At 39.8% G+C, this 24,578-nt stretch overlaps 1 protein-coding gene across 2 annotated transcripts in view; it reads right to left on the bottom strand.

Moving 5' to 3' along the window:
- Positions 1–22,352, bottom strand: part of STXBP3 (syntaxin binding protein 3) — a 35,232-nt gene extending 12,880 nt beyond the window's left edge. The window contains exons 1-9 of one of the 2 annotated variants that reach the window (XM_028502902.2): positions 22,199–22,352; positions 14,539–14,588; positions 13,859–13,940; positions 12,804–12,880; positions 9,763–9,841; positions 8,302–8,402; positions 6,917–7,071; positions 4,167–4,257; positions 1,560–1,684 (exon numbers count right to left, since the gene is read on the bottom strand). In XM_028502902.2, coding sequence (XP_028358703.1) covers positions 1,560–1,684; positions 4,167–4,257; positions 6,917–7,071; positions 8,302–8,402; positions 9,763–9,841; positions 12,804–12,880; positions 13,859–13,940; positions 14,539–14,588; positions 22,199–22,247 — 809 coding nt within the window. In that variant the 5' untranslated portion in view covers positions 22,248–22,352. The remainder of the gene's footprint in view (positions 1–1,559; positions 1,685–4,166; positions 4,258–6,916; positions 7,072–8,301; positions 8,403–9,762; positions 9,842–12,803; positions 12,881–13,858; positions 13,941–14,538; positions 14,589–22,198) is intronic. The other variant, XM_036015839.1, reaches the window with a different exon arrangement.
- Positions 22,353–24,578: the final 2,226 nt, after the last annotated feature.

Raw genomic sequence — 24,578 nt, 5'->3', positions numbered from 1 at the left:
GAGCCACACAAGACAGGGCCACCCATGCAACCTTGATTACAGACACCCAAAGGCAGGACGAGTGTGCTCAATTACAAGCAGGGCTGCCTCTAAGGATAAAAACCCTTTTGTAATTTAAAATGCCACTTTGTATTTATAGAGTATGTTTAACCTTTGATTTACAAACAAAAAAAATTACTGTCATAAGTCTGACAGTACTAGAAGATGACAATTCCATTTTACGAGCAAAGAGGTCACCAAGATGAAAAACAGATTCTAGGTAGCTAGCATTTTCTGCTTCAGTCTATTTCCACTAAAAATTCTGAAAGAACACAAACCACACAGAGTTCGGTGCTTCCTTCTAGTCTTATCGCTGGACTTCTTTGATTCATACAAAAGGAAGTATTGATGGCTTTAAAATAAAACCTTACTCCTAAAAAATAAAACATTGCTTTGCTTGCTAGAACAGCTAGATAAATATTTTCTATACTAGGTTAGAAATGTCAGAAATTTATGTATGTATGCTGAAACCAAATCCTGTAGTGTCCATCAGTTTAATTCTTTTGTAAATTTCTTGAACAATGCAGGTTTAGAGACCTAAAGGACGGAGAGGTGATAATAATAATCTCTTTAGAAAATTCTGAATGAACTGCCTGAAGCTAACTGTATATTAGAAAAATAGCTATGCTGATTTCTCTGTCATCTAACATTAATACAAATAACAAAGAAAAACTCAGAAGCCAGGCAAATAAAAATATAAGAGAAAATACAAAGTTAGTTAAAGAATATTTGGTTTAAGAAAAAATATTATTATAATTATCACAAGTATTTGGATCTTTTTAATCTATTAAAATTACTAAATTAAATATAAAATTTCAGAAAACTAATTTTCACTTTTTTCTCCAAGGTGAAACAGTAAATCTTAGCAGAAAAATACCAATTTGGATTTAGAGATTATAACAAGTAACATGTAATATGTATATATGCACATACATACATATTTATAAATGATACACAGATATAGTAAAATAGTTCCTTGATAGAAAAGGTATTTCATTTTTCACTGAGCTTTCTATTCGACATTACTTTTAAAGTAAATATGCTTATTATATCAAAGTAAATAATAGGTACCCAACTGATAAAACTGCCTATCTCAACAGCCACCCTATTTAATCTTCTCATCTTTTAAAATGCATTACATTGACAAGACACTTCAGAATAATTACAGCCTAACCAGTTTGAATATGGTTTCCACTTCAATAAATATAGTAGTGGGCCTGGTATTTACTTTTAACATTAAGTGAAAAGTCCAAATTCTACCTGCTTACGTGCAGCTTTGTTGTAGACATAGTTAAAAAAGCAAATACACCAAAAAACCTTCAAAGCAGTCAAATTACCCATTAACTTACAAGGTGAAGATGTTTTTAATAGATTATGATTATAGGAGAAAGAGAAGAATAAAGCCTCTGGGAAAACAATGTTACAGAGGCCTCGGATTTCTGGTGCCTGCAAGAGTCGCTAGCTGCTCTCATCTTACGCTGTCTGTACATGCCCTGTTATGCCCTTCAAGTTATACTTGCTTGTATGTGTCATTCTCAATCGGCAGTAGGTCGTACGCCATTGCCTGAAAGGTCAGTTCATGCAGGACGGTGGACACAGGATCAAAGCCACGATCAATTATTATGAGCTGGGAATGAGTTTTACCCTGGAATAACAAGACAAAATCACCTTAAGAACTTCCCCTTGTTTGTGCGAACACATTTCTGTTATCTTAGAAAACAAAAGCAGACTTTTCCTAAGTTCTGTCACATTAAAACAGAAAAAGCTGAGTGGCACAACGAGGGAGGAAAACCAAGACTACAAACCAAAAGCTGTCATAATTAGATTGAGGATATGCTTAATAGTACTGTGAAAATTTCTTTTAAAAAGTAACATCTGGCTTGCATTAAATCTATTTTTCTTAGGATTCAGCCCCATAAACACTGAAACTGATATAAATATAAAAAGTAGCTTTTACTTGAGCTCTTTGTGCTGTGTATTGCTAAGCAAGAAGTACACATATTAGTTAGTTCTTACGGCACCCTATGAGACAGGTGTTCTTACCTCCATTTGACAATAAGGGCATTAAGGCTTAAAAGTAACTTACCCAAATCACATAGTAAGTGGCAGAACAGAGATTCAAACCCTGGTCAGATTCACTCTGCAGCCTATGCTCTTAACCATCATGCTATTTAAAACTAGAATACCGATGCCTGATAGGATAATAAGTCTTAATGAAAGCCTTATTTTCATTAATTCACAAATGGCACTAATCATTAAACAGTAAATAATAATGCTAGGAAAAACAATTGTTAATATCACTGTCTTTCATACTTCATTTGTAAAAGTAATAAATTCTTTAGATTGTTATTCAAAGCAGTAAGTGTACCTATAACTCATTAGACAAACATTTCCTATTTATTTACATATAGAAGAGATAAATTACATTGGACAGATCTTTTTAAAATGTTTGATTAAGCATCCACTCATTTAAATGGTTAAGAGCATGGCCTCTGGGAACCAAATCTGGGATTGACTCCAGCCGTGACACCTTTTTTGCTGTGTGGCTTTGGGTAAATTGTTCAACTTGTTAATATCTCAGTATTCTCATTGTAAAACAAAATATAACAAGAACCTCCTCTTCTAAGATCATTACAAAGATTAAATGTAATAATATCATGAAACAGCACAGCCGGGCACTTCGTAAACCCTCCATATATGTAAGTTATCAGTTTTCCAAATATGAAAAGGAGAAAGGACCGCTACGTCAGGGCTTGGGGTTAGGTCAGGATGTGGGAGGAAGCATCACTTGACCTGAAGTCAGGAAAGGCTCAGATAACGAAGGTAACACTCCGTCAGGTGCATGCACAAGGAAAAAAAGGTTATCAATCATTTGAAAAACTGTAATTTTCCAGGCAGGAAGAATGGAAAGGATGCATTTTACTTATCCATTTTTGTGGATTTTGCCTTTTTTCACTGAAATCATGAGAAACTAAAGGATATTCACTATATACTGAGTGTGTATCTTTTCCCTCATTCAATAAACACTTATTGATACTTACTATGCTATGTGTACTCAGCCACTGTCTTCATAACTACAACGAACAATAGTTTTTGCTAGACCTAGCAAAACTAGTCTAAACTAACATATCTAAGCTTGTACCCTCCTCCATTCTAGCCAATGTGTTTGATTGTGGATTGTGCCTTTTTATCTGTGCCTCTGACCAAAATCTGTTATCCAAGCAGTAAGATCCCTCTTCTATCACATTACACTCATTCTTCAAGCTCAAGGGCCTCTTCCTCCAGGATGCTTTCCGGGACCCCAGTTAGAACAGGAGTCAGGCCCAGCCCATGTTCCCATGACATTCCACGTATTCTTCTCTCATTCCACTTACTACACAGCTCTGTAACTGGGGGTCTCCTGGCCCATCTCCTCTCCTATGCAATCTAGTGTCTTCCTTTCATTCCCTAGCTACTGTCACATGGCTTCCCAGCCCTCAGGCAGCACCTCTGTCAGGCTTTTCACTTTCCGACCCAAACCTAATGCTGGTATCCCCGCATTATGACCTCGGTCTTTGATTACTTCACACTATGTTCACAAGATAATAACAGCTGCCATTTATTAGAGTACTATATGTGCCAAACACATGTTAACTCACCTAATCTTCATACCAACCAAGCAAGGTATGTTATATCATCCATTTCACAGATGAAAATACAACTCAGAGTAAATACCTTGTCCAAGGTCACAGAGCTATTAATAACAGGAATAACTATATTTATGAAATGTTTACTCGGTGGCAAGCATTATTCTAAGAATTTTACATATATTAGCTCATCTAATCCTCACTACTTTATAAAACGGGTATTCTCTTATTACCCTCATTTTATGGATAAGAAAACTTAGGCGTAGAGAAGTTACGTAATTTGCCCAAACTGACATCTCTATGAGTTAAACGGAGAGTCAGGGTTTGGACACAGCACCTGCAAAACCTGGACCTGCCCCGCTAACCGTACTGTCTACGAAGGTGTCCACTGTTATCTGTGTTCATGATCCCCAAATCGACACCAAAAAATAAACAATACTTTCTTGGTTTATAAAGAAGTTAGATACTAGGCAAGATAACTATTTGTCTTTTATATATTACCTTTATTAGGCTCTTTTCATCCATCTTGTAGTAGTTTTCCAGTTTTTTTTCAACAAGCTGGGCGAGCTTACTGGCATTATCTAGAGGTTTACTAAAAGTGGAAAAAACGTTCACACGATTATCTTTCAAGACACATTTTACAATATGAGAAAGCTGAATTCTAAAATTAAACCATGCAATTTATTAATTTAAAAGATTTTACAAATGGAAAAGTTCAGGTAATAATATATCAAATATATCAACTTGTCTAGATTTTGTAAGTGTAAACCTTATTGCATATGCTTCAGATTTGTTTAATATAAAGGAAATTTTATAAATAAAATTGCAGCTCTCTTATTCCCCTCCCAATTCCTGGTCTTCTCCTCTACCTCTCCCACCCCCAAGGAAACCACTATCATGAAATTGGCGTGTATTCTTCCTGCTATATATATATATATATATATGCTGTTATACATATATGTGTGTTTTAACAGTGTATGCTTGAGATCTACATATATTGGCACATGTATCAAATTTATTCATTTTAGTTCTCTATATATACTTCTATCATATAATTATATTAGATGCTATGTATTCATTCTCCTAAAGAAAGATATTTCTTCTCATTCTCAATTTTATGCTAGTGCAAATGACACTGAAATAAACATCTTTGTACATATATCTCCATGTACATGATTCTCTAGATATATTACACCTAAAAGCATAGCCCTGGCCAGGTAGTTCAGTTGACTGGAGGTTGCAGGGTAGATCCCCTGTCAGGGCACATACAGGAACCAACCAATGAGTGCATAAATAAGAGGAGCAACAAGTCGAGGTACCTCTCTCAAAATCAAAAAAGAAAAGTATAATGGCTGGGTTATAGAAAATGTACCTTTTCACCTTTCCTAGATATTACCATATTATTCTCCAAAATAGTTGACCAATTATTCCTTTCACTAGAAGTGTGAGATTTTCTCGCATTCTAACATTTAGTCAACTTTTCAATATAACCTTTTGCATCAAATCTTATATATCACTGTCTTCTAAAATGACAAAAATCGTACTCTAAATTGTAACTTAATGACCAGTGGCATTAAGACAACTTCTGAGTCTACAAGAAAATGTTAAGAAAGGCTCTTCAAGCAGCACTCCAACCTCAAAAGTGGAGGGTCTCATTGTGAGGACTTCCAAGTATTAAAGAATCTTTAGGTTTCATACCTTAAAAATAAAGCAGCGACTATAAAGAGTAATTTATTACACATTTTACTTTAAAATACTTTCAAAAGGTGATAATTTTGTGTTGGAATTACACTTCAAAAGTCCGTAAGACATAAATAAATATTTTGCAAAAGAACAGAATGTTAAAACCCCACAGGATTTATTTTACTTTTATAATTCCCTAGCATCAAGTTATCAAAATAGATCCACAGGTGAGCTATTCAATTGTAAATTGGTTACATTTACTCATCTCCTAGAACAGAGCCAATCGCCAAGAGCAGAAGCTTGAACAGACAGTATGCTCTAGCAGAAGAAAAGCCACTCAACTCTCTGCTCCACTGTTTTCAGAATGTAACCAGCATGTCACCTATAAGAAAAAGAATGCTTCCAGTACTTGGGGTATGAGTAAAGAGCTTGTTTGGGAACACCTGAATTAAGGAGATTTACTATATGTTTTTTCTAAGTATTAGTAGTAGTTTTTTAATGGTTAAGAATAATATGGCTAACATAAAAGTAATACATGAATTTGAAATTAAACAATTCAGCCAACCAACCTGACAAATGCCAATGTTTAGAGAACTTTTCAAAAGGGAAATGAGTGATAACCCTTATTATTGGTAGAGGGTATTCCCCACTATCATTTTATCAGTGCCATGCCCATTCTTAGTGCTGTCCAAATATTAACTCACTTCATTCTAACAACCACCTTAGGAAGTGGGTACTGCTATCATACCCCCTACACAGACAAGGAAAGCGAGGGCAGAAGGGTCCGAGCTGGTCGAGACTGTAATACCAGCTTTCTGGCTACACACAACAACATGGATGACGCTCAGAACACCATGCTGAACAAAGAAGCCAGAAACAAAACATATCGTGTGATTCCACTGATACCAAGTTCAAAATCAGGCAGCCCTATAATGTGTTGGAAGTCAGGATAGTAGCTACCTGAAGGGAAGGAAGAGGGGCTAGTAACTGAGATGCTGTTAATGTTCCATTTCTTGGTGGGTATGTTAGATGTTATGTTCACTTTGGAATGACTTATCAAGCCATATACATATCATTTTTGCAGTAAACTTTATTTTTAAAAATAAAGCACATAAATAAAAGTACATAGTACTAAAGTCAAATTTTACCTCTTAAAAAATCCCCAAAGTCTTTATTTAAGATCACCACTAGGATTAGATACCACAGACACTTAGACACTATGACTAATCCAGATAATACGGCCACTTAAGTCTGGGGGAAGCTTAATGAAACGTTAAAGGTGAGACTGCAGCCTGTGTCTGACAACATAGGCACTTCCTCTAAGCATTCCTTAAATTCATGAGAAATTAGGCCTGTAAACCATATCAAATGTAAGCTCTGAAATTCAGCAGCAGAGGCTATTGGTTACTCTAAAATTTAAACACCACACTTTAAATCTTCTATAAATACAGCATAATTTTGTAAGAAAAATTCTGGGAACCAAGGCACGTAAGCACAGAGATTACTCACCTCTACACTGGAGAGCACACAGAACAGATAACATACACAGGCGCCACTGAAGGACTTACCTTTTATACCTTACTCCGGGATTTTCGTCCAGGGTGGCACACACTGTAACTATCTGCTCAGCCATCGCTTCCATTACAGCATCTTTTCCGTTTGCATTACCGGGGTCTGGACTGTAACAGTAATAGAATGCATCTGGTACATCAAGAGTATATACCTAAGTGAAGCCAAAAAAAGTTATGCTGTCAATTTGGAGGCCTGATTTTTCAAAATATATCAAGAAAAATGCAGCTATTATTTGGGACACTAAAAAAACACTTGCACTAACAATGTTGTTTTCTGAAACAACTGCGTCTTCACCTTAATCAAATCTCCTTTTCCCTGTCACCTGGATTTCACCCCCCCTCTTCTCACTCCCCTTTCCTGCTCAGCCTACCTCCCCGCTTGGACTCTTGTTTCACACACAGATAAGATAGCACTGTCTGCTTCTCACTGCCTGTGCAACAGGTGAAGGAACCTGAGGTAGTCAAACTAAAATAAAAACCTAATACTCAGCAAAATGAAATACAACAAAGCCAAGATTGGTCCATATATCTGGCATACACTAAAAATCTAGAGAATAACCTAGAAATTTTCCATAGTTGATACATATCTTTAACTCTTTAGCTTATACTTCTCATGCCCTTAAAATAGAGAAATACTTCCCAAAAAGATACAACACCGCACCATAGTATTGGTCTTACCACATACACAGTGACCTCAAAGACCTATTTAGTCAACTAACAAAAGCATTTACTTATGTGCAAGGACTTGGATTAAAGATTTACTGTAATTGTGTTATTTGAAGAATACCAAAGCAGCAGCTCTCTAATTGGGGCTGAGAGTTCCCCACTAATTTTTATTTTTTAAAAATAACAGTAATCCCTCTTGGCCTAGGATAATGGACTGAGTGTAAAGGTAGGTATGTAATAAACAAACATTCTAGGTTAACTGATGAATCACGACAACTTCCTTGCACTTCCTTCAGCACAAAGTCACTCCTCCGTCGGAACAGAACCCATCACAACGGCAGCAGCCGGCCCTCCGCAGGAGGTGGAGCAGGGGCTGACCCGCCCTGCCGGTGCAGCTCCCCGTCCCTAACAGAGGTAGGCTGTGCTTGAAACCACACGCTCTCCCGATCTAACTGCCTGCGCTGTGAAACTGGACGGTGCAGGGCTCGGGGCAGATGTGCAATGTAAGCCCCACTTTCACTACTGAAGCTGTACTCTAATCAAGTGCTCATGTTCTTCCCTTCATCATGGGAAATGTTTGTGGATCGTTCAAAGTTCACCAAATACATAAGTAAAACATTTAAAAATACATAATAATATATCCCCTATTAAAAAGCTCATAAAAACAAATTTTAAAATCCATTATGAACTAAAATTAAAAGTAAAATAGAAAGTACCTGCGATTCAAGTGGAATGAAGGAAATATTTATTTCTTTACATCTTCTTATCGACTTGGAGCACGAAGCCTTAATTTTGTTAAAGAGACTATCAGGGCAAACTGAGAAGATAAAAGAAAAAAAATCAAAGCATATAACTCCATCTAATTTTTTACTCTTTTGAATAAATCATTCTGACATCTAAGAATATTTTTTTTCTATAAGTTACTGACTCTCACAAAGTAATTTACTATGAGGACAGAGATAAATGCTGTTCTTCACTTTACAGAGCAGATACACGCTGGTCAAGAGGGCTGTACCAGAAATTCCAATTTCCCCATTCATATCCACCGCGACCTAAGATGTGCTTCCTCAGACAGCTGCTAGCAGAGCAAACTAAAATTGTCAGGAAGGGATATCAGCTGCTAACTCATGACTCAACAAAATGTTGTAGGGCCTTCAGAACTTCTTGGGAATCTCCACTACTCTTCTAAGTCAGTCGCTCAGTGCAGCCACACCATGCAACTGCTCTTTCTTTTCTTCTGCAATTACAGGAACTTCTCTGATGTCAGTAAGTTCTGGGCCTTTTTTTCCTTCCCCTTTTTAACCTACCTGTTTATAGTTCCATTAAATCTAGGTCAGAATATCAGCCACAGGCTCCCAGTGTCTTTTAACACAAAATTCTTTAGCCTCAAGAGGCCAAGACCTAGCTTAGATCAATGACATTTTTATTTTGCAGTGTAATTATGTAAGATGCACTATAAAACAGAATTGTGTGTGTCTCTGGACTTCTCTGTGATGCTCTGTTTAGGTGCTATTTGAACATATGGCATAGAAAGGGAAATGTGATCAATTTGCCCCCTTAGTATTTGCCAAAGAGATGGCAGTTTCTTCACTGTCCCCCTTGAAGGGTCTTATTTTTTATTATATAATCAAATCCCCACTTGAAACATTCATTCAGAAAAGAATTCTTCCTGCCCTGGCTGGTGTGGCTCAGTGGACTGAGCCCCAGCCTGCAAACCAGAAGGTTGCAGGTTCAATTCCCAGTCAGGGCACATGCCTGAGCTTTGGTCCGAATCCCCAGTTAGGGGCATGTGAGAGGCAACCAATCAATATATCCCTCCCACACTGATGTTTCTTTCTTTCCTTCTCCTCCCCTTCACCTCTCTCTAAAAAGTAAAATAAGATCTTAAAAAAAAAGAAAAAGAAAAAGAATTCTTCCTGTCATCAGTACAGAATTTGAGGGATAGCCCTCTCCACCAACCCCTCAGCAAAAATGACTGTCTTTTGCAACTAGGTTGGGATGCTTTTTTAATTTTCTATCACCTTCACATGAATTAGGATACATATAATCTTATATTTTTTATTTTTCCTAACCTAATTAGAATAAACAGAAAGTCACTAGTATTGTAATATTTTAACAAATACTTTGTAATTAACAGAATTTTAAACAATGAAGCAATGATTTACAAAGCTACTTACAGTCAGTGAAGTATATATATGCTGCTTTATATCTGTTCTCCGATTTACTTGGAAAGTCACGTAAAAAACAGTCTACAGACTTAAAAAAAGGTGAGATGTTAATATATATTTTATTAAATGCTAATTTAAGTACGCTAGCTTTTGCAATAACTAAGATTATTTTATTTCAATGCTGATATAAAACCTTAGCTGTCTAAAAGTCTAATCATAAGACGCTGTGTTGTCTAGCCAGTGACAGCCAGAAGTGTACTGAGCAGGGAGGTGAAACACGTGAACAGAGTGCTGTTCTGCAACGAGGAAGTCCAGGGATGCTCGAGTGGCTGGGAAGCTGCAGCGACACAGAAGACCAGACACTGGCAGGCAACAGACCGAGGAACCAACGGGTCAGCGAAGGTACTGGAAGTGTCACCCTCACAGACACTGACACCTCTGAGACGACGATTGGCGAAGGGAAGAGACGGACAGTGGGCTAGGAGCTAAAACCGTGAGGGGACCAGGATGAAAACCCAGAGGCTGGCAGACGACTGCGAGAAGGAGGAATAGCAGGTAAGAGAGCCTGGCAGGACATGCCTCAACCCTGCTCTTTTTCAAAGACACAGTGGTCTGGAAGCTAAAAATAAAAACAAAAATTTAGTTCTCCTCCATCTGTCCCTTTTTCTCCTGCTGGAACTTCCAGCGCCATTCTCTCCGTTTTCTGAAATCTCTCTATATTCCTGTTAGAACTCATGCATCTATCCTTCAAGTATCTTTTCCCCCATGATTTCTGGAACTTTGTTTTTGCTTATAGATAGATACTCCATTTTGATCTTCTAGACTATTATTCAAATTTCAGTAGTGATTATCCTTATCTTCAATTAACTGTTTGAGATATCCCACTTCTGAGCTTCAGAAAACTTTTATGTGCTAACTAGAATCTCATTATGTGTACTCTTTCTCTGTTCAGATTGTCGTCCTCCTCTCCAAGCAGCTGTATTTTGCAGATGTGTGTTTTCTTTATTCTTACTGAACCTCCTTTCTCTAGCAGCTCGACCTGGTTGCTCTCCTTGGCCAACTCCCTTGAGCCCTGGGTTTGGCTGGTGGAGCACCCTAAACAGAGGCACTTCCACCAGAGGGGGAAGGCAAACAGCTTCCCCTCCTGAGGGCTACAGGCGTTAAAGCAAACCATCGGGGCTTTTCTGAGACACCCAACTGACTTTGGCCCTGGGATTCACAGACCTCCTAGGGCCAAACTCTTCCTGAAATCTATCATTTCATGATCCTTGCCAGGAACTATCTGATCTGGTCTCCAGGTGCTTTCCCAGCCCTGAGGAAAGAAGGCTCGCCCTGGTTTCTGCACTAGTGTGCGAGGAGTCCAAGGCCTCGCTTGTACTCAGAGGCCTGTAGGACCCAACAGGTACTTGACGGAGGACAGAAGAGAAACTAGAGTTGGTTGTGGTGGAAAAAGGAGTCACATTCAGGTACAAAGCCCTTTGTTCTTTCATTGAATATACGATTTTGTGTCCTGCTTTTGTCACTTGATATGATAAATAAGCTTTTACCTAGAGCATTAAAATTTCCTAGAAATGTCATTTTCAATGGCCACAGTCTTTCATACCATTAACTGTTCATGCTAAGAATTTAACTGGATTTATTTAATGTTAGGAATTTAACATAATCAATATTTGATTACTTCTTTATAATAAACTTGATGGATGTTTTAAGCTTCTTGATAAAGAATAGCAAACTATTTTCCAAAAAGGCTGTCTCAATCTGTGATCCCACTAGCAGTTTACACTGGTATGTGGTCCATTAGATACCGATAGCTAGAATACGAAATTTATATACCTATACATACATACTTTCAAAAAAATCCCTCTGCCAATTTAGTTGGTGAAAAATGGTGCTTTTAGCTTGCATCTTTTCCAATCATAAATTTTATTTTATGAATTGATATCATGAATAAGATATAAAATGTCATTAAAACCCACCAGCAGCCAGTATGTAGAGACTAAATAGTGAATATATGGGTTTTTTCCTACTGTCTGCCAGAGTTAGAAGAAAAGAAACTGGTATTGCCAAATTAACATTCTAGGTGGGAATAAGCCAAAGTATGTGTTAGAAAATGTATTCTTAGATATTGTATAGAATAAAGGAATTTGATACTTAGCTCTAAAAGTTTGGCTTTAAGTTATAAGTTAAATTATGGCTGGATTATAAACTAAAGAAATTCTTTTGACATAAAAAATATATATACACATACATGCATGCATAGGTACATACATGTGTAGTAAGCAAATCACTAAGATAAATAAAAAATTAAAGATTACTTTTTTATTTTTTAAGATTTATTTTATTTTTAGAGAGGGGAAGGGAAGGAGAGACGGAAAAACATCAATGTGTGAATGCCTCTCACACATCTCCTACTGGGGACCTGCCCCACAACCCAGGCATGTGCCCTGACTGGGAATCGAACTGGTGACCCTCTGGTTCGCAGGCCTGCACTCAATCCACTGAGCCATACCAGCCAGGGCCAAAGATTACTTCTTTTAAGTACATTTTAATCCTCTCAAAAATTATGGCTGCCCTGACCTGTGCAGCTCAGTTGTTCGGGTGTTGACCTGCCAAGTGAAAAGTCATGGGTTCGATTCCCACTCAGGGCACGTGCCTGGCTTGTGGGTTGGGCCCCCCATTAGGATGGGTACAGGAGGCAACTGATCAGTGTTTCTCTCCTTTTCTCCCTCCTTTCTCCTCTCTCTAAAAATAAATAATATAATCCTTTTTAAAATTATAGCTAAATAAGAACTGCATGAGTAAGAAGTTATTCAAAGAAACACTTAACAGTTTGTACAATTAAATTCTGCTTTCTCATATGCAATAGATAGGAATTTCTCACTTACATATTTTTAGTGAGAAGAATGCAAATGAAACAATCTTCTAACAGAAAAAACCCTAAGCAAGCCAGTTTATGGCACTGTTTTTCTAATAAAAGGTATTTTATTATATTTTGAATTTTCTGTGAGAAAAATCGTATCAATAATAAAAAGATTGAAGAACATACTCACCTTTGATGTTGGAGAGATAAAATAAAGGGCTTTCATTTGTCTGACAGGTTCTCGGTTCTTATAAATATTCTCTACAACTAACAAAAAAAAGACATTTTATAGAACCAAATAGTTATACATTCAAATCATTTTGAAAATAAACATTACTATACTACTTATTTATAATAGGGAAAATTTACATATCTTGGGTTTAACATTTTCTTTGTCTTTGTTTGACAAAGTGAGAAATCTTAAAAATGTGTTTCTCCTAAGACTGAACTTGGGGCCAAGTGCGCATCAAGAGAAATAAGCGCTTAGTTCACAGTCAGGTCGCCCAGCACAGGCAACCAGCTGCCGTGGAAAACCAAGGCAATGCATTAAGAATTAAGTATGTTCTTCTTTTTCAAAATATTCTACCTCAATAATAATAGTGAGCATGATATCAGACACCAGGTTAAGCACTTCACATGAATTACCTTATAAACATCACAATAACCCTGTAAGAATTTTACAAATGAGGATACTGAGGTTTAAGTAAGTTAATAACCCGTCCAAGGTGACACAGAAAACAACTTGTAGCAGCATAATTTTTTCATAATCATATACTAAAGCTGATTTAAATTTATAATTAATCTTTTCATTTCTAAGTAATAAAGAGAAACTTACAAAGTCAGTATTACATGATTGTATACACAAGTTTATTTTATGACACAAATCTTACTACACATTTAAAAGCAATTCATGCAAACCATGAACACTCATCAAAACACTGAGGCAAACCTAGTACATCAACATACAAAACTGTAACCAATATGTAAGAGTAAAAAATTTGAAGGACAAACTCAACAAGGCAACTAACTTAGAGGCACTCAGCTGATGGGAGAAAACCTGAGTTACAGAGGTTATTCCCAAGTTTCACTGAGAAAAGAAGAATGCCCAGTGTAATTATAATGGCTAGAGTTACTAAAAAATACAGCCCAGCCCCTCACAAACACAAGTACTGACTAAAATCTATTGACCCCTTGAACTTTCTCAATCACAACAAAGCTTCCGGGACGAGCACTGGTAACACTTACCAGTCACACCCTCCGCCAGCAGGTCTGTCATTTTGCAACACGATGCCAAAAGCTTAGTGGTGAATTCATCTAAAAGCATTATCTTAAATTGAATATAAATTTAAAAATAGTATAAACATTTGATTAAGAATTCACAAAAAACAGAATTTAATCCATTAAACCTACTCAAACTCATAAACTTTTTATAACACAAAATTAAGGTATCAGGACAGTAGACAGAATTGTCTCAACTCATCTTTTAACATGCATGACCTGGAGATTTAGTTTCTCAGTATACATACATGCAGTTATTATATATAAGTGAGCGAGTGAAAATATTTCCATTTTGAAGCAGAGAACATTCATTTTAAATGTATGTTATTTTTAACATCAAATTTTCTTAAGATTATAAAAAGTCACTTGTAGAATAATAATTGTTCAAGGCACTGCTGTAAGCACTGTACACGGATTAATTCATTTTAATATTTACAACTTCTCTATGAGGTACTGCTGTCCTCATTTTATACACAAGGAAACAGAGCCAGAGAGAGATCAAGTATTTCACCCAGGAAGCCATAGCTGTCCAGTGAACCTAGGATCTGAACACAGGTGGTCTGGTTCCAGACTCCACACTCTCACAGAAGTATAACAAGGACAATATACTGAAGGACGCAATATAAAAGCAAATATGTACATTCTACCTTCCATTCGTCTTCTTTCCTGCAGTCATCAAATACTGTTGTTTTTATCTCTGAAAAAAAGAAATTATTTAGGAAAAATTATTTAGGAATTTTTATCAACAGTTAGAAATATGAAAATAGAATAAGTACTTAAAAGATCCAAGATGGCTGGGGAAATACCCAATTTGAAATTCTGCTAAGCTACATAAAAAGCATATATATTGTTAAACTCTATGTAAAATTCCATTTCTCTTTATAACCTAGCCTATATGGTAACATTTAAACTGTAATAGATTTCTAAACTTTTTTGAATAAAAGTATAATAAAAAAGGCTAACATATTTAAGTACATAACCATCTGGAAAATATTTCTGAAAGTATTATCTGATTTGTTTTTCCTTATTTACTTAAATCCCAAGTAAGCAAGATGAAAACAAAACAAAAAAATACCCACAGGAAAATCCCTAACTAGCCCATTGCTAAATCACATCATCAGATATAATCAAAACTGGCTAAGTAATTTTCTTCCTGATTTACATTATAATTTGCATAAAATGTATCACAGTATAAGGATACAAATATATAATATTGTCTTAATTTATAGTAATTATCAATGTTTCTTGCAATGATGTTCAAAACTAAATATATTTTTAAATTACTATTTTTTATTATTAAATAAAAGAATTCACATAGGCAATTCACAAAAATGTCTATTACTCTACTTTACATGGCAATTCCCACATTTACTAGGTTTTATTAATTGTCGATTTACTTTGAAAACTGTAGTACTATGTATTATGTAATAAATGAACATAATTAAAATGTGAGTTACAGTAACTCATTAATTCTTGGTAATGAAATGTTTATATAATTCATTTAAACTTTTCTATCTCCTAATTTATACATTTTTTGTTTCTTTTATTTATTAATTTGAGAGAGAAAGAGGAAGTGGGTGGCAGGGAGAGAGAGGCAGAGTAACAATGATTTGCTGTTCCACTTACTTGTGCTCTCACTGGTTGCTTCCTATATGTGCTCTAACCAGGGATCAAGCCCACAACCTTGGTGAATTGGGATAACATTCTAATTAACTGAGCTACCTGGCCAGGGCCAATTTATGTTTGTTCTAAGTTAATGCTTTTGGTAATTTACCATCAAATTTTTGGCATCGTATTATAAAGAGTGATGTGCTGAAGCACGAAGTATATTCACTAAGAGTTACTAACACTCATCATAAGAACTGTGATCTGGAAGGTTTTACTGTAATTGAGAAGGTCTGAAAGTGTCAAGAATTATCAGCTAAGGTGTTTACGTGTTTGCTAGGAAGACTATAATGTTATATGGGTGTTGTAGCAAAAGCCTGAAGTATTTAACCACAAGTTCGGCGCAAAGTACTGGCTCTGATACTCCACAGGCAAAAATGAAGATGTTTTTCAGACAGAGCCCAACACTGAAATATTATTCTACTTCCCCTTCTTTATTCCTCTACACCTCAAACAAGCTGAAAAATCAAAGACATTCTGCTTGTTTTTTATTGGATTTATGTCTTTCTCTTAAGAAATGAATGCTCATGAATTCACAGTGGAACAGACTGAAGAGTTCCCTCAGCAGAACTCATCCCTTCAGTCCTTAAACCCCTAGAAACCGCACTGTCCGACATGCTAGAAACTGGTCACAGTTTCTGGAAACAGGTGGCTATCGAGCCCCTGCAACGTGGCTGGCCTGACTGGGATATCCTGCGAATACAAATTACACACCAAATGTCAAAGACTTCGCACAATAAAAAGAATGTAAAATATTTTTTCTATTGATTATATGCTCAAATGATAACTTTGGATATACTGGGTTAAACCAAATATATCAAAATTGATTGCACCTGTTTCTTTTTACTGGTTTATAAAGTGACTACTAGGAAATTTTTCATTACATATGTGGCTTGCATTCTCTTTCTACTGGAGAGTGCTGCCTTAGAATCTGAGGATACCCAGGCAGTCAGTGTAGACTTCCTAAACATAAGTAATAAAGAAAGAATTAGTTTGTGGACCGAGATTAGGGGCACCAATAAAAAGTGATAGGGTCACAGGTAGGATATGTTTGGGCAGGAATCAAAGGACGCATCACCTAACATTACAGAACTAAAAGGTGTTTCCATTAAGCACCAATGAGAATCACTTGACCTGTGTCCATTCCCCTAGCACTCTCAACGTGGCTACATCCCAGGACTCAGTCCTCTTACGTTTGCAGGGCTTGCTCTACACTCTCCCTCAGGGACCACATTCATCATCAGAGCTTCACCTACCAGGTCAGTCCTTCAGCTCCTTCTCCCCAATGTTACTGAGAAGTAATTGATGTATGACACTGTATAACTTTAAAGTATAGGTGCTGATTTGATAAGCATATATTACAGTATAACTACCACCTTAGTGTTAGTTAATAACTCCATCACTTCACATAATGCCATTTCTTCTGGGGGGAGGGGACACTTAAGGTCTACTCTCTGAGCAACTTTCAGGCATACCGCCCAGCGCTGTAACCCTCAGAATCTATTCACCCTCTAACTGAAGCTTGTACTCTTCGACCAACTTCTCCCCACTTCCCGTAACCCCAGCAGCCCTTCCATTTTCCATAAATCCCACAGCCCGTCTCTCCCTGAACTGAATTCAATTACACAATGTAAGACTGAGCACCTACGTGCCTCAAACTGAGATTATAGTTAAAGAGGTGACCAGAATGAAAAAAGACGTAAGAGTAACTAAGTAAAACCAAAACATAGTTTATATGTGCTTATATTTGCATAGAAAACTTGAAGAATTATTTTGTACTTACTAATGTTTTAGATAGAGGAAAGGAAAGGGAGAGAGGGAGTGAAGGGGGGATGGAGGGAGGGAGGGAAGGAGGGAGGAGAGAGAGAAATGTTGTTTTTGTGTTCTGTTCCACTTATGTATGTATTCACTGCACACACCCTGACTGGGGATAGAACCCACAACCCTGGTGTATCTGGATGCACTCTAACCAACTGAGCTACCTGGCCACAGCAAAACTTCAAGACGAATTCAGAAAAAAAATAAGATTGCTGGTTATCTCTGGAGAGGAAAGATGGGGTCTGGCTTGAGAGCTAGATTACTTTGATTTTACAATCTTTTCTGCTATTAAATTTTTTTGTCACATCAAGGTATTTAATAATGACTAAAAACATTAACCACAAAAATTATAAAGGAGCGTGGAAAATATGCCAATGTTTTAAAAAAAGTAAAAAATGACAAGTAATAAAAAACATATCTGAGGCTATAAAAAGACTATAAGGAAAATGTGAAAAGGGGAAGAGGTTATGATTTAATATTGGCTCACCCTGGCTGGTGTGGTTCAGTGCACTGAGCACTGGCCTGTGGACCAAAAGGTTCCTGGTTCAGTTCTTAGTCAGGGCACATGCCTGGGTTACGGGCCTGGTCCCTGGCTGGGGGCTCATGAGAGGCAACCTTGATGTTTCTCTCTCTCTCTCAACCCCCCTTTCCCCTCTCTGAATAAATAAATAGTTTTAAAGAACTGGCTCAAATAGATTGTGATTACTTTTACTTGTAATTTTTCCAGGTTCATTTACTGTTTCCCCTAAAATATGAATTACAGACATTACATGAGACTAGTGTGTATAGACAAGAAAGAGAAAAGGCTGTACTGAGTAAAAGAAAAAAAAGAAAGGTGACTTGAAACTGCTTTTGGTTGATTTAATTACCGGTGTGTGTGTGTGTGTGTGTGTGTGATGTTGACTTTCTAAATAAACTTCAACATATTTTTATTTAAAACCTTTTATCAGTGATATTTTTGCCAATAATTCCCTGTGACAAAAAGTGACAAAGGAGAAATACCAAGCATTTTAAGTATGGGAAATAGTTTTGTAAATAAACCTAGCCTTTTGCACTCAACATATTAGTTGATTTTTTTAAACAGGTAGTCGTTAAAGGCTGGTTCCTTCTAAAGTTTTAGGTCTCAGCTCAAATGTCGCCTATTCAGAGATACCTTTCCTGATCCACCTACCTGACAACGGCCCTTCTCTGTAGCTCACAAACTAAAACAATCATGTTCATTCTCTGTGTGCATATTGATTTTCCATTATTCCCCATGTGAACGCAAGGTTTGAGAAGGCTGGGAACTTGTCTGCCTTCTACTGCTATAGTCCCTATGAGTTCAATAATATTTATTGAATAAGTGGGGGACTTTAGGTAGCAAAAAATGGGGGAAATTTATAAACCGATCTACTATTTACTTGTAATGGGCACTGTTTACCACTGCCTTCTGCCAGGGCCTGTTCCACATTTTAAGCTCCGGAAGACACGATACTGCGCCTGCCTTCAGAAAGCTACTCACCTTGGGCAGCAGTGAGACGTGTCATTTGAGAGGAATAAACTAAATGCTACAGAAATATAAGAGGCTGAGTTAAAACGAGAAGCCACTATGGAGGCAGTAGCCTCACCTGAACTGAGACCTGAAGACTGGCTGAAATTTAGAAAGGTGACGAGCAGGGCCACTGGCATCAGGGTGTGGAGGCAGAAGACCTGGAGATGCATACACAGTGCCCACTGGCTGAACATCAAGATTACACAAGGGAAAAGCAGGAAACAAGGCGGGATGCGGCCAGGATATGTCTTCAAAAGCAGACTTTTAAATGATCTTCAGGTAACTGCACTGTCTCTGCAGGTCTTCAAGCAGATCACAGCAGACTGCTGTTCCAGAACAATTAGTTGGGCAGCTACCAGCCAGGTGGACTGGAGTGAGGAAGAACAAAGACTTGGAGGCTGTTAAAAGGCTACTGCACCGGACTGGGCTCTGAACTAAGGTTTAAACACGAAATTCACTGACAGGTCACACCTTAACTCTGCAGCCAAAAAACCAGGGTATGAAAACTACGTCTATATTTAATAGCTGTACTAGGTTTGTTTTTTTTTAACAGCTTTGAGATATAATTTGCATACCATGTACAGTTGACTTCTGAACAACGTGGGAGTTAGGGACACCACCTCTGTGCAGTCAAAAATCTGTGTACAACTTTTGACTCCCCAAAAAGATACTGACCACAGTAGTCCCTGGGTATCTGTTGGGGATTAGCTCCAGGACGACCCCGCCCCTCACATACACAAGGACAAAGGATCTGAAATCTACAGACACTCCAGTCCCCTACATGAAATGGCACAGGTCAGTGCACACAGTTGGCTCTCCACATCCACAGACTCCCACTCCCAGACCGTAAACGGTACAGGTAATTACCGAAAAAGCCGTGTATAAGCACACCTGTGCAGCTCAAACCTATGTTCTTTAATGGTCACCTGTAATTCACCCAAAGTGCACAGTTAAATGGTTTTCAGTGTATTCAGAGTCATGTATCCATCAGCATAATCAACTTTAGAGCATTTTCATTAATCCAAAAGGAAACTGTTCTCTTAACCAACATCCCCAAACCCCTACCCCCTCATGCAGGCAACCACTCGTCTACTTTCTGTCTCTACAGATTTGTCCATTCTGGATATTTCATATAAATACAGTCATACAGCATGTGACTCTTTGTGACTAGTTTCTTTCGTTTGGCACACTTTTCCAAGGTTCATCAATATTGTAGCATGTATCAGCACTTCGCTCCTGTTTACTGCCTAATAATATTCCATCGTGTGAATATACCACATGTTACTTATCCATGGACAGTGGTTGTTTTGACTTTTGACTATTTTGAGTAGTTCAAACTGTGGTAACAGCTGTGGATCAGAGATTAAAACTAAGTTTTAATGTATATAAAGAGTGCCTGGCACAGAGTAAATGTTCAAAATAAATACTATTTTCTCCCTACTTTGTGGGTGAACTGAAAGTTACTCAGCTTTCTACCCTAACCTAACTGTATCATCTTCAACCCAGCAACACATTTTCCGGGTCAAACGCGTGACTCTCCTACCTCTAAGGAGACTCCTCCATCCTCTTTCAGACCCTGGCATCTCGGAGGCCCCCCTTCTTTCTCTCTCTCCGCTCACCAAATGCTGAATGATCATCGTCTTGTCTTTCAGTTATGTTTCTATTTACACAAAGATTCTAAGAACTATTTAAAAACACTTTTTTTAATCCTCACCTGAGGACTTTTCCCCCCATTGCTTTTAGAGAGAGAGGAGGGGAAAGACAGAGAAACATCCATCGGCTGCCTTCTCGTACTCACCCAACCAGGGTTCGAACCTGCCACCTGGGCATGTGCCCTGACCAGGGATTGAACCTGCGACCTTCTGGTCTATGGGACAACTGCCCCAACCAACTGAGCCACACCAGCCAGGGCTGTCTTTAGCTTGCCTCTCTCTTTCCTTCCCTGCAGTCTCCTGTCTTCTTCATCCCACACTCCATCTGGATATCCTGGAGAGACCTCAGGAGGCTAAGAGCACAACATGGGAACTTTCTTACCCCTTACCTGTCCTCTCTGGCCCAGTTCCATGCTATCGAGACTGACATTACCATCACTAACCTTTTTTCCTCCCTCACAAATGCTGATGCTAGGGACCATTATGTATCTTGGAAAGTATTTATACGACACAGGTTCCTTATCCATTTTCATATGAATGTATTTAACTGCAGTTGCGATTTTAAAGCAATACCATATATTGTAAGTCAGCCACGTGAATCTTGAAAAACAAAACGTGAACCTTACAATCATCCAATTTTTAAAAAGATGGTTTTTTCGTAACTTTTTTCTTTTCCCTTCTCTTTATACACTGGGTTTTAGCACCTGGTATGTGAAGCACAATGTCAGTTACTGATCTGGGGTTCATTTCACCCAAGGAGCTCTAACTCCCAGAATTTTAACTCCAGTCATTTCCATTCTTCGCCCAACAAGCCGGGGTCAGACACACTAATTAGAGGCTGCTCCCCTGCCACTGCCAAACCCTAATTACTCTGCACGCAGCAGCGCCCAACGACGACGGCTCTTCCCGTCGGGTGGCTGCGTTCCACCTCCAGCCTAGGTCTGCTGCGGCTTTTACGAAAGTCCCGGGTGAAAGGGCAGAACGTCAGCGACCCGCAGATGGCACGGCCGGGGCAGCAGGGAGTGCCCGGCGCGCGCGGGGCAGCGGCGAGCGCGCGGCTCCGCCCGAGGCGACCCCTTCCCGGGGTCCCATCTCCGCGACTGAGGACAAGAAGTGGGCTCCTTCGGGAACAGAGGAAGGGGGCTGTGTTTTGACAGTGAGTTTTTCTTTCTAGGACACTGAAAATGATGGTTGTAAACCCCTCCCCGGTACCAGCACCACGAACAAGAAGCAGTGTTCCGACACTCCAGCGCGGGGAGCAGGGGCGGGGCGGGCAGACACGGGGCTCGCACCGTCCCGACCGGAGACGTCGCGGAGCGCGGCGGCCGCGGAGAGAGCGGGGCCCGCGGGAGGAAACGCCGCCGCCGCCGCCGCGCCGGGGCCGCGCACCCGGGCCGGCCGAGGCGAGGGGGTGCCGACGCGAGCGGGAGGGCCGCGCCCCCCGCACCCCGCCCACCCCGGCGCGGCCGAGAACCCGGGCTGCGCAGGGAAGGGAGAAGTCCTCACGGGGCCCGGGACCCCGAAGCAACAAGTGCCCGCGGCGGCTCCGCTGAGAGCGCCGGTCTCGGGCAGGAAGGCCGGGCCGGGCGAGGCGGCGCCTCCGGCCTCCTCTCGCTCTCAGCCCCCGCCCCCCGCACTCACTCTGCCACACGACGCTCTTCAGCCCCCTTTCCGTCACCGGCGGCGCCATCTTCCAAACCCTGCGGAGCAGCAGCCGCCGCCGCCTCCCTCTCGCAACCTACTTCGGCGGCGAGGGAGGGAGCTCCGGCGGGGCCGACCCCGCCCCGCCCGCCCGCGGGCCGCACCCTCCGCTGACGTCACGCGGGTCGGCAGGGACTCCCGCCCACTCCTGGACGGAGCCTGCGCAGTGAGGGTGGAAGCTCCGTGTGCGGTCGCGCGCCCCCTAGCGGGAGGCGGGGTGATCCGTGGCTCGACGTCGGGTGACGTCAGAAGCATCAAAAAACGTGCCGACAGATTGTCCGCTGACGCGATCTGTGAAATTTTCAGTTCTCCGGGGACCACGCAGGAGGAAGGGAAGGGTTCGTTTTGCGAAGGGCTTCATAATAGACTTCACTCAGTAGCCAGTTCAACAACCGAGTGAGAAAGGTACCCCTCTCCCAAAGTTTATTTTATTCATTTTCTAATGACATAATTGTGTAGAACTAGGAGGTGGACCTCCAGGGTGCCCAGAACGGTGTAGAGTTTTCAGGAAACTCGAAGGAATGAGACACTCACCTCTGCAGAATTTATAGTCTAATTACACAGCTCAATTCCTGACTTGCTGAAAGTAGTCAAAAGTTGGTTTAAAAAGCAAATGCCCCCTGCCTGGTGTAGCTCAGTGGATTGAGTGCGGGCTGCTAACCAAAGTATTGAAGGTTCGATTCCATGTCAGGGCACATGCCTGGGTTGCAGGCCATGGCCCCCAGCAACCGCACATTGATGTTTCTCTCTCTTTCTCCCTCCCTTCCCTCTCTAAAAATAGATAAATAAAACCTTAAAAAAATAAAAAGCAAATGCCTTAATGATATATATAAATGAACCAATGAAACAAGAATTATTTGTTTACTAAACATGAATTCATGTGCCAAAGACTTAATTACAAGAATTAATTGCATTTTGGGCTCTCCCAGAAATGGAATCCTAAACCAGTCGATCAGGAACCGCTGATCAGAGAATCTGCCTGATAGATTCCAGCCATTCACTAAAGGAAAGTAACCTTACAAAAATTAACCCCCCCTTTTTTGCCAGTATAACCTCCCCAGTCCTGCTCCCTTCTGCCTATAAAAGTCTTTCATTTAGTAGAGCTCCTCAGAGCTCCTTTTTATCTGCTAGCTTGGCCACCGACTCACCAAGAGCATTGAATGAAGCCAATGAAATCTTAGCGGCACGAATGGTTTTTCCATCAGAGGACGTGAGAATGAATGGAAGCTGAAGCCCTGACCTCTTTTAAACCTATGTTAAATGGACTCAACTGCTCAAAATATTATACAAACACACACCTTATTTCTCTCTCATGTTGCAAGTGTACATCAGGTTCTGCCAGTCCCAAGCCACTAAAAGAGGACGGGACGAGGCAGACTCACCCTTCCTGAGGTGCAGCTCCTCACCCTCCAGGGTCAAACCACGATGGCAGAGGGAGGTGGGTGACGTGCCTCCACCTCCTGCCCTTGAGAATGACCCGGTGCCCGGAGTGACACAGAAAGGCCCTTCTGGGTTGGAAGTTTGACTTGGGTTGCAGGTGGGACAGCTGGGGCTCCTGCTCCTGAAGGCCAGATTCCAGGGTGCCAGTGTGGCCCTTAGTCACACCCAGACACAGATCCACACTCCGCAAGCGTGTGACTTCAAGCTCATCAGTTTCATTGCACTGAGGTGTTGAATGTAATCACCTCAAACTTCACAGCCACCCAACAAGATGACAGTCTTTACTGCCATTTTACAGATGCGAAAACTGATACTCAGAGAAATGAAGGCGCGAAAGACGTCCAAGGCCATTTCCATTTCCATCGGAGAGTGTTGCCTACCTCCCCCTGCTCCCCTGGTTTCCCATAACCTCTCTGACCTGTCTCTCTGGTCTCTTCTAGTTTGTTTGCCTGAGCAAATTGAACAATGAATCTGGAGTCCCTGAACATGACATGGCAGAATAGAACGTAAAATTCACCAACACGAGTCAAGGATTAAAAAAAAAATCTTCTTTGTACAATTTGCAGAGCAAATAAACAGCCAGAATAAGCAGGGCCTGAGTGTAAAAGCGCTTGAGTTAGAGAGTCACTAACTCACCATCCTATTCGGAGATCATCTTCATTAACAATGGATAACAATTGATGAATCATGATAATGCAGAGAAATATTTTCCATAAAGATACCATGGATTAGCAGGTCTAATCAATGCTACATGTGTGTTTGGCCCCCTGTGGATTTGTGTTTGAGCTGGTTAGCTGTGTAAATGTCCGTGAGGTACTTGACCTTTCTGGGTCTCGTGTCCCTTATCTGTAGAAAGGCTATGATATTGGATTATTTTCTA

This window comes from Phyllostomus discolor, chromosome 14 (genome assembly GCF_004126475.2).
Source record: "Phyllostomus discolor isolate MPI-MPIP mPhyDis1 chromosome 14, mPhyDis1.pri.v3, whole genome shotgun sequence".
NCBI lineage: Eukaryota > Metazoa > Chordata > Mammalia > Chiroptera > Phyllostomidae > Phyllostomus > Phyllostomus discolor.
The sequence above is the reverse complement of the archived record's forward strand: the minus strand, read 5'-3'. Positions and strand labels throughout refer to the sequence as shown.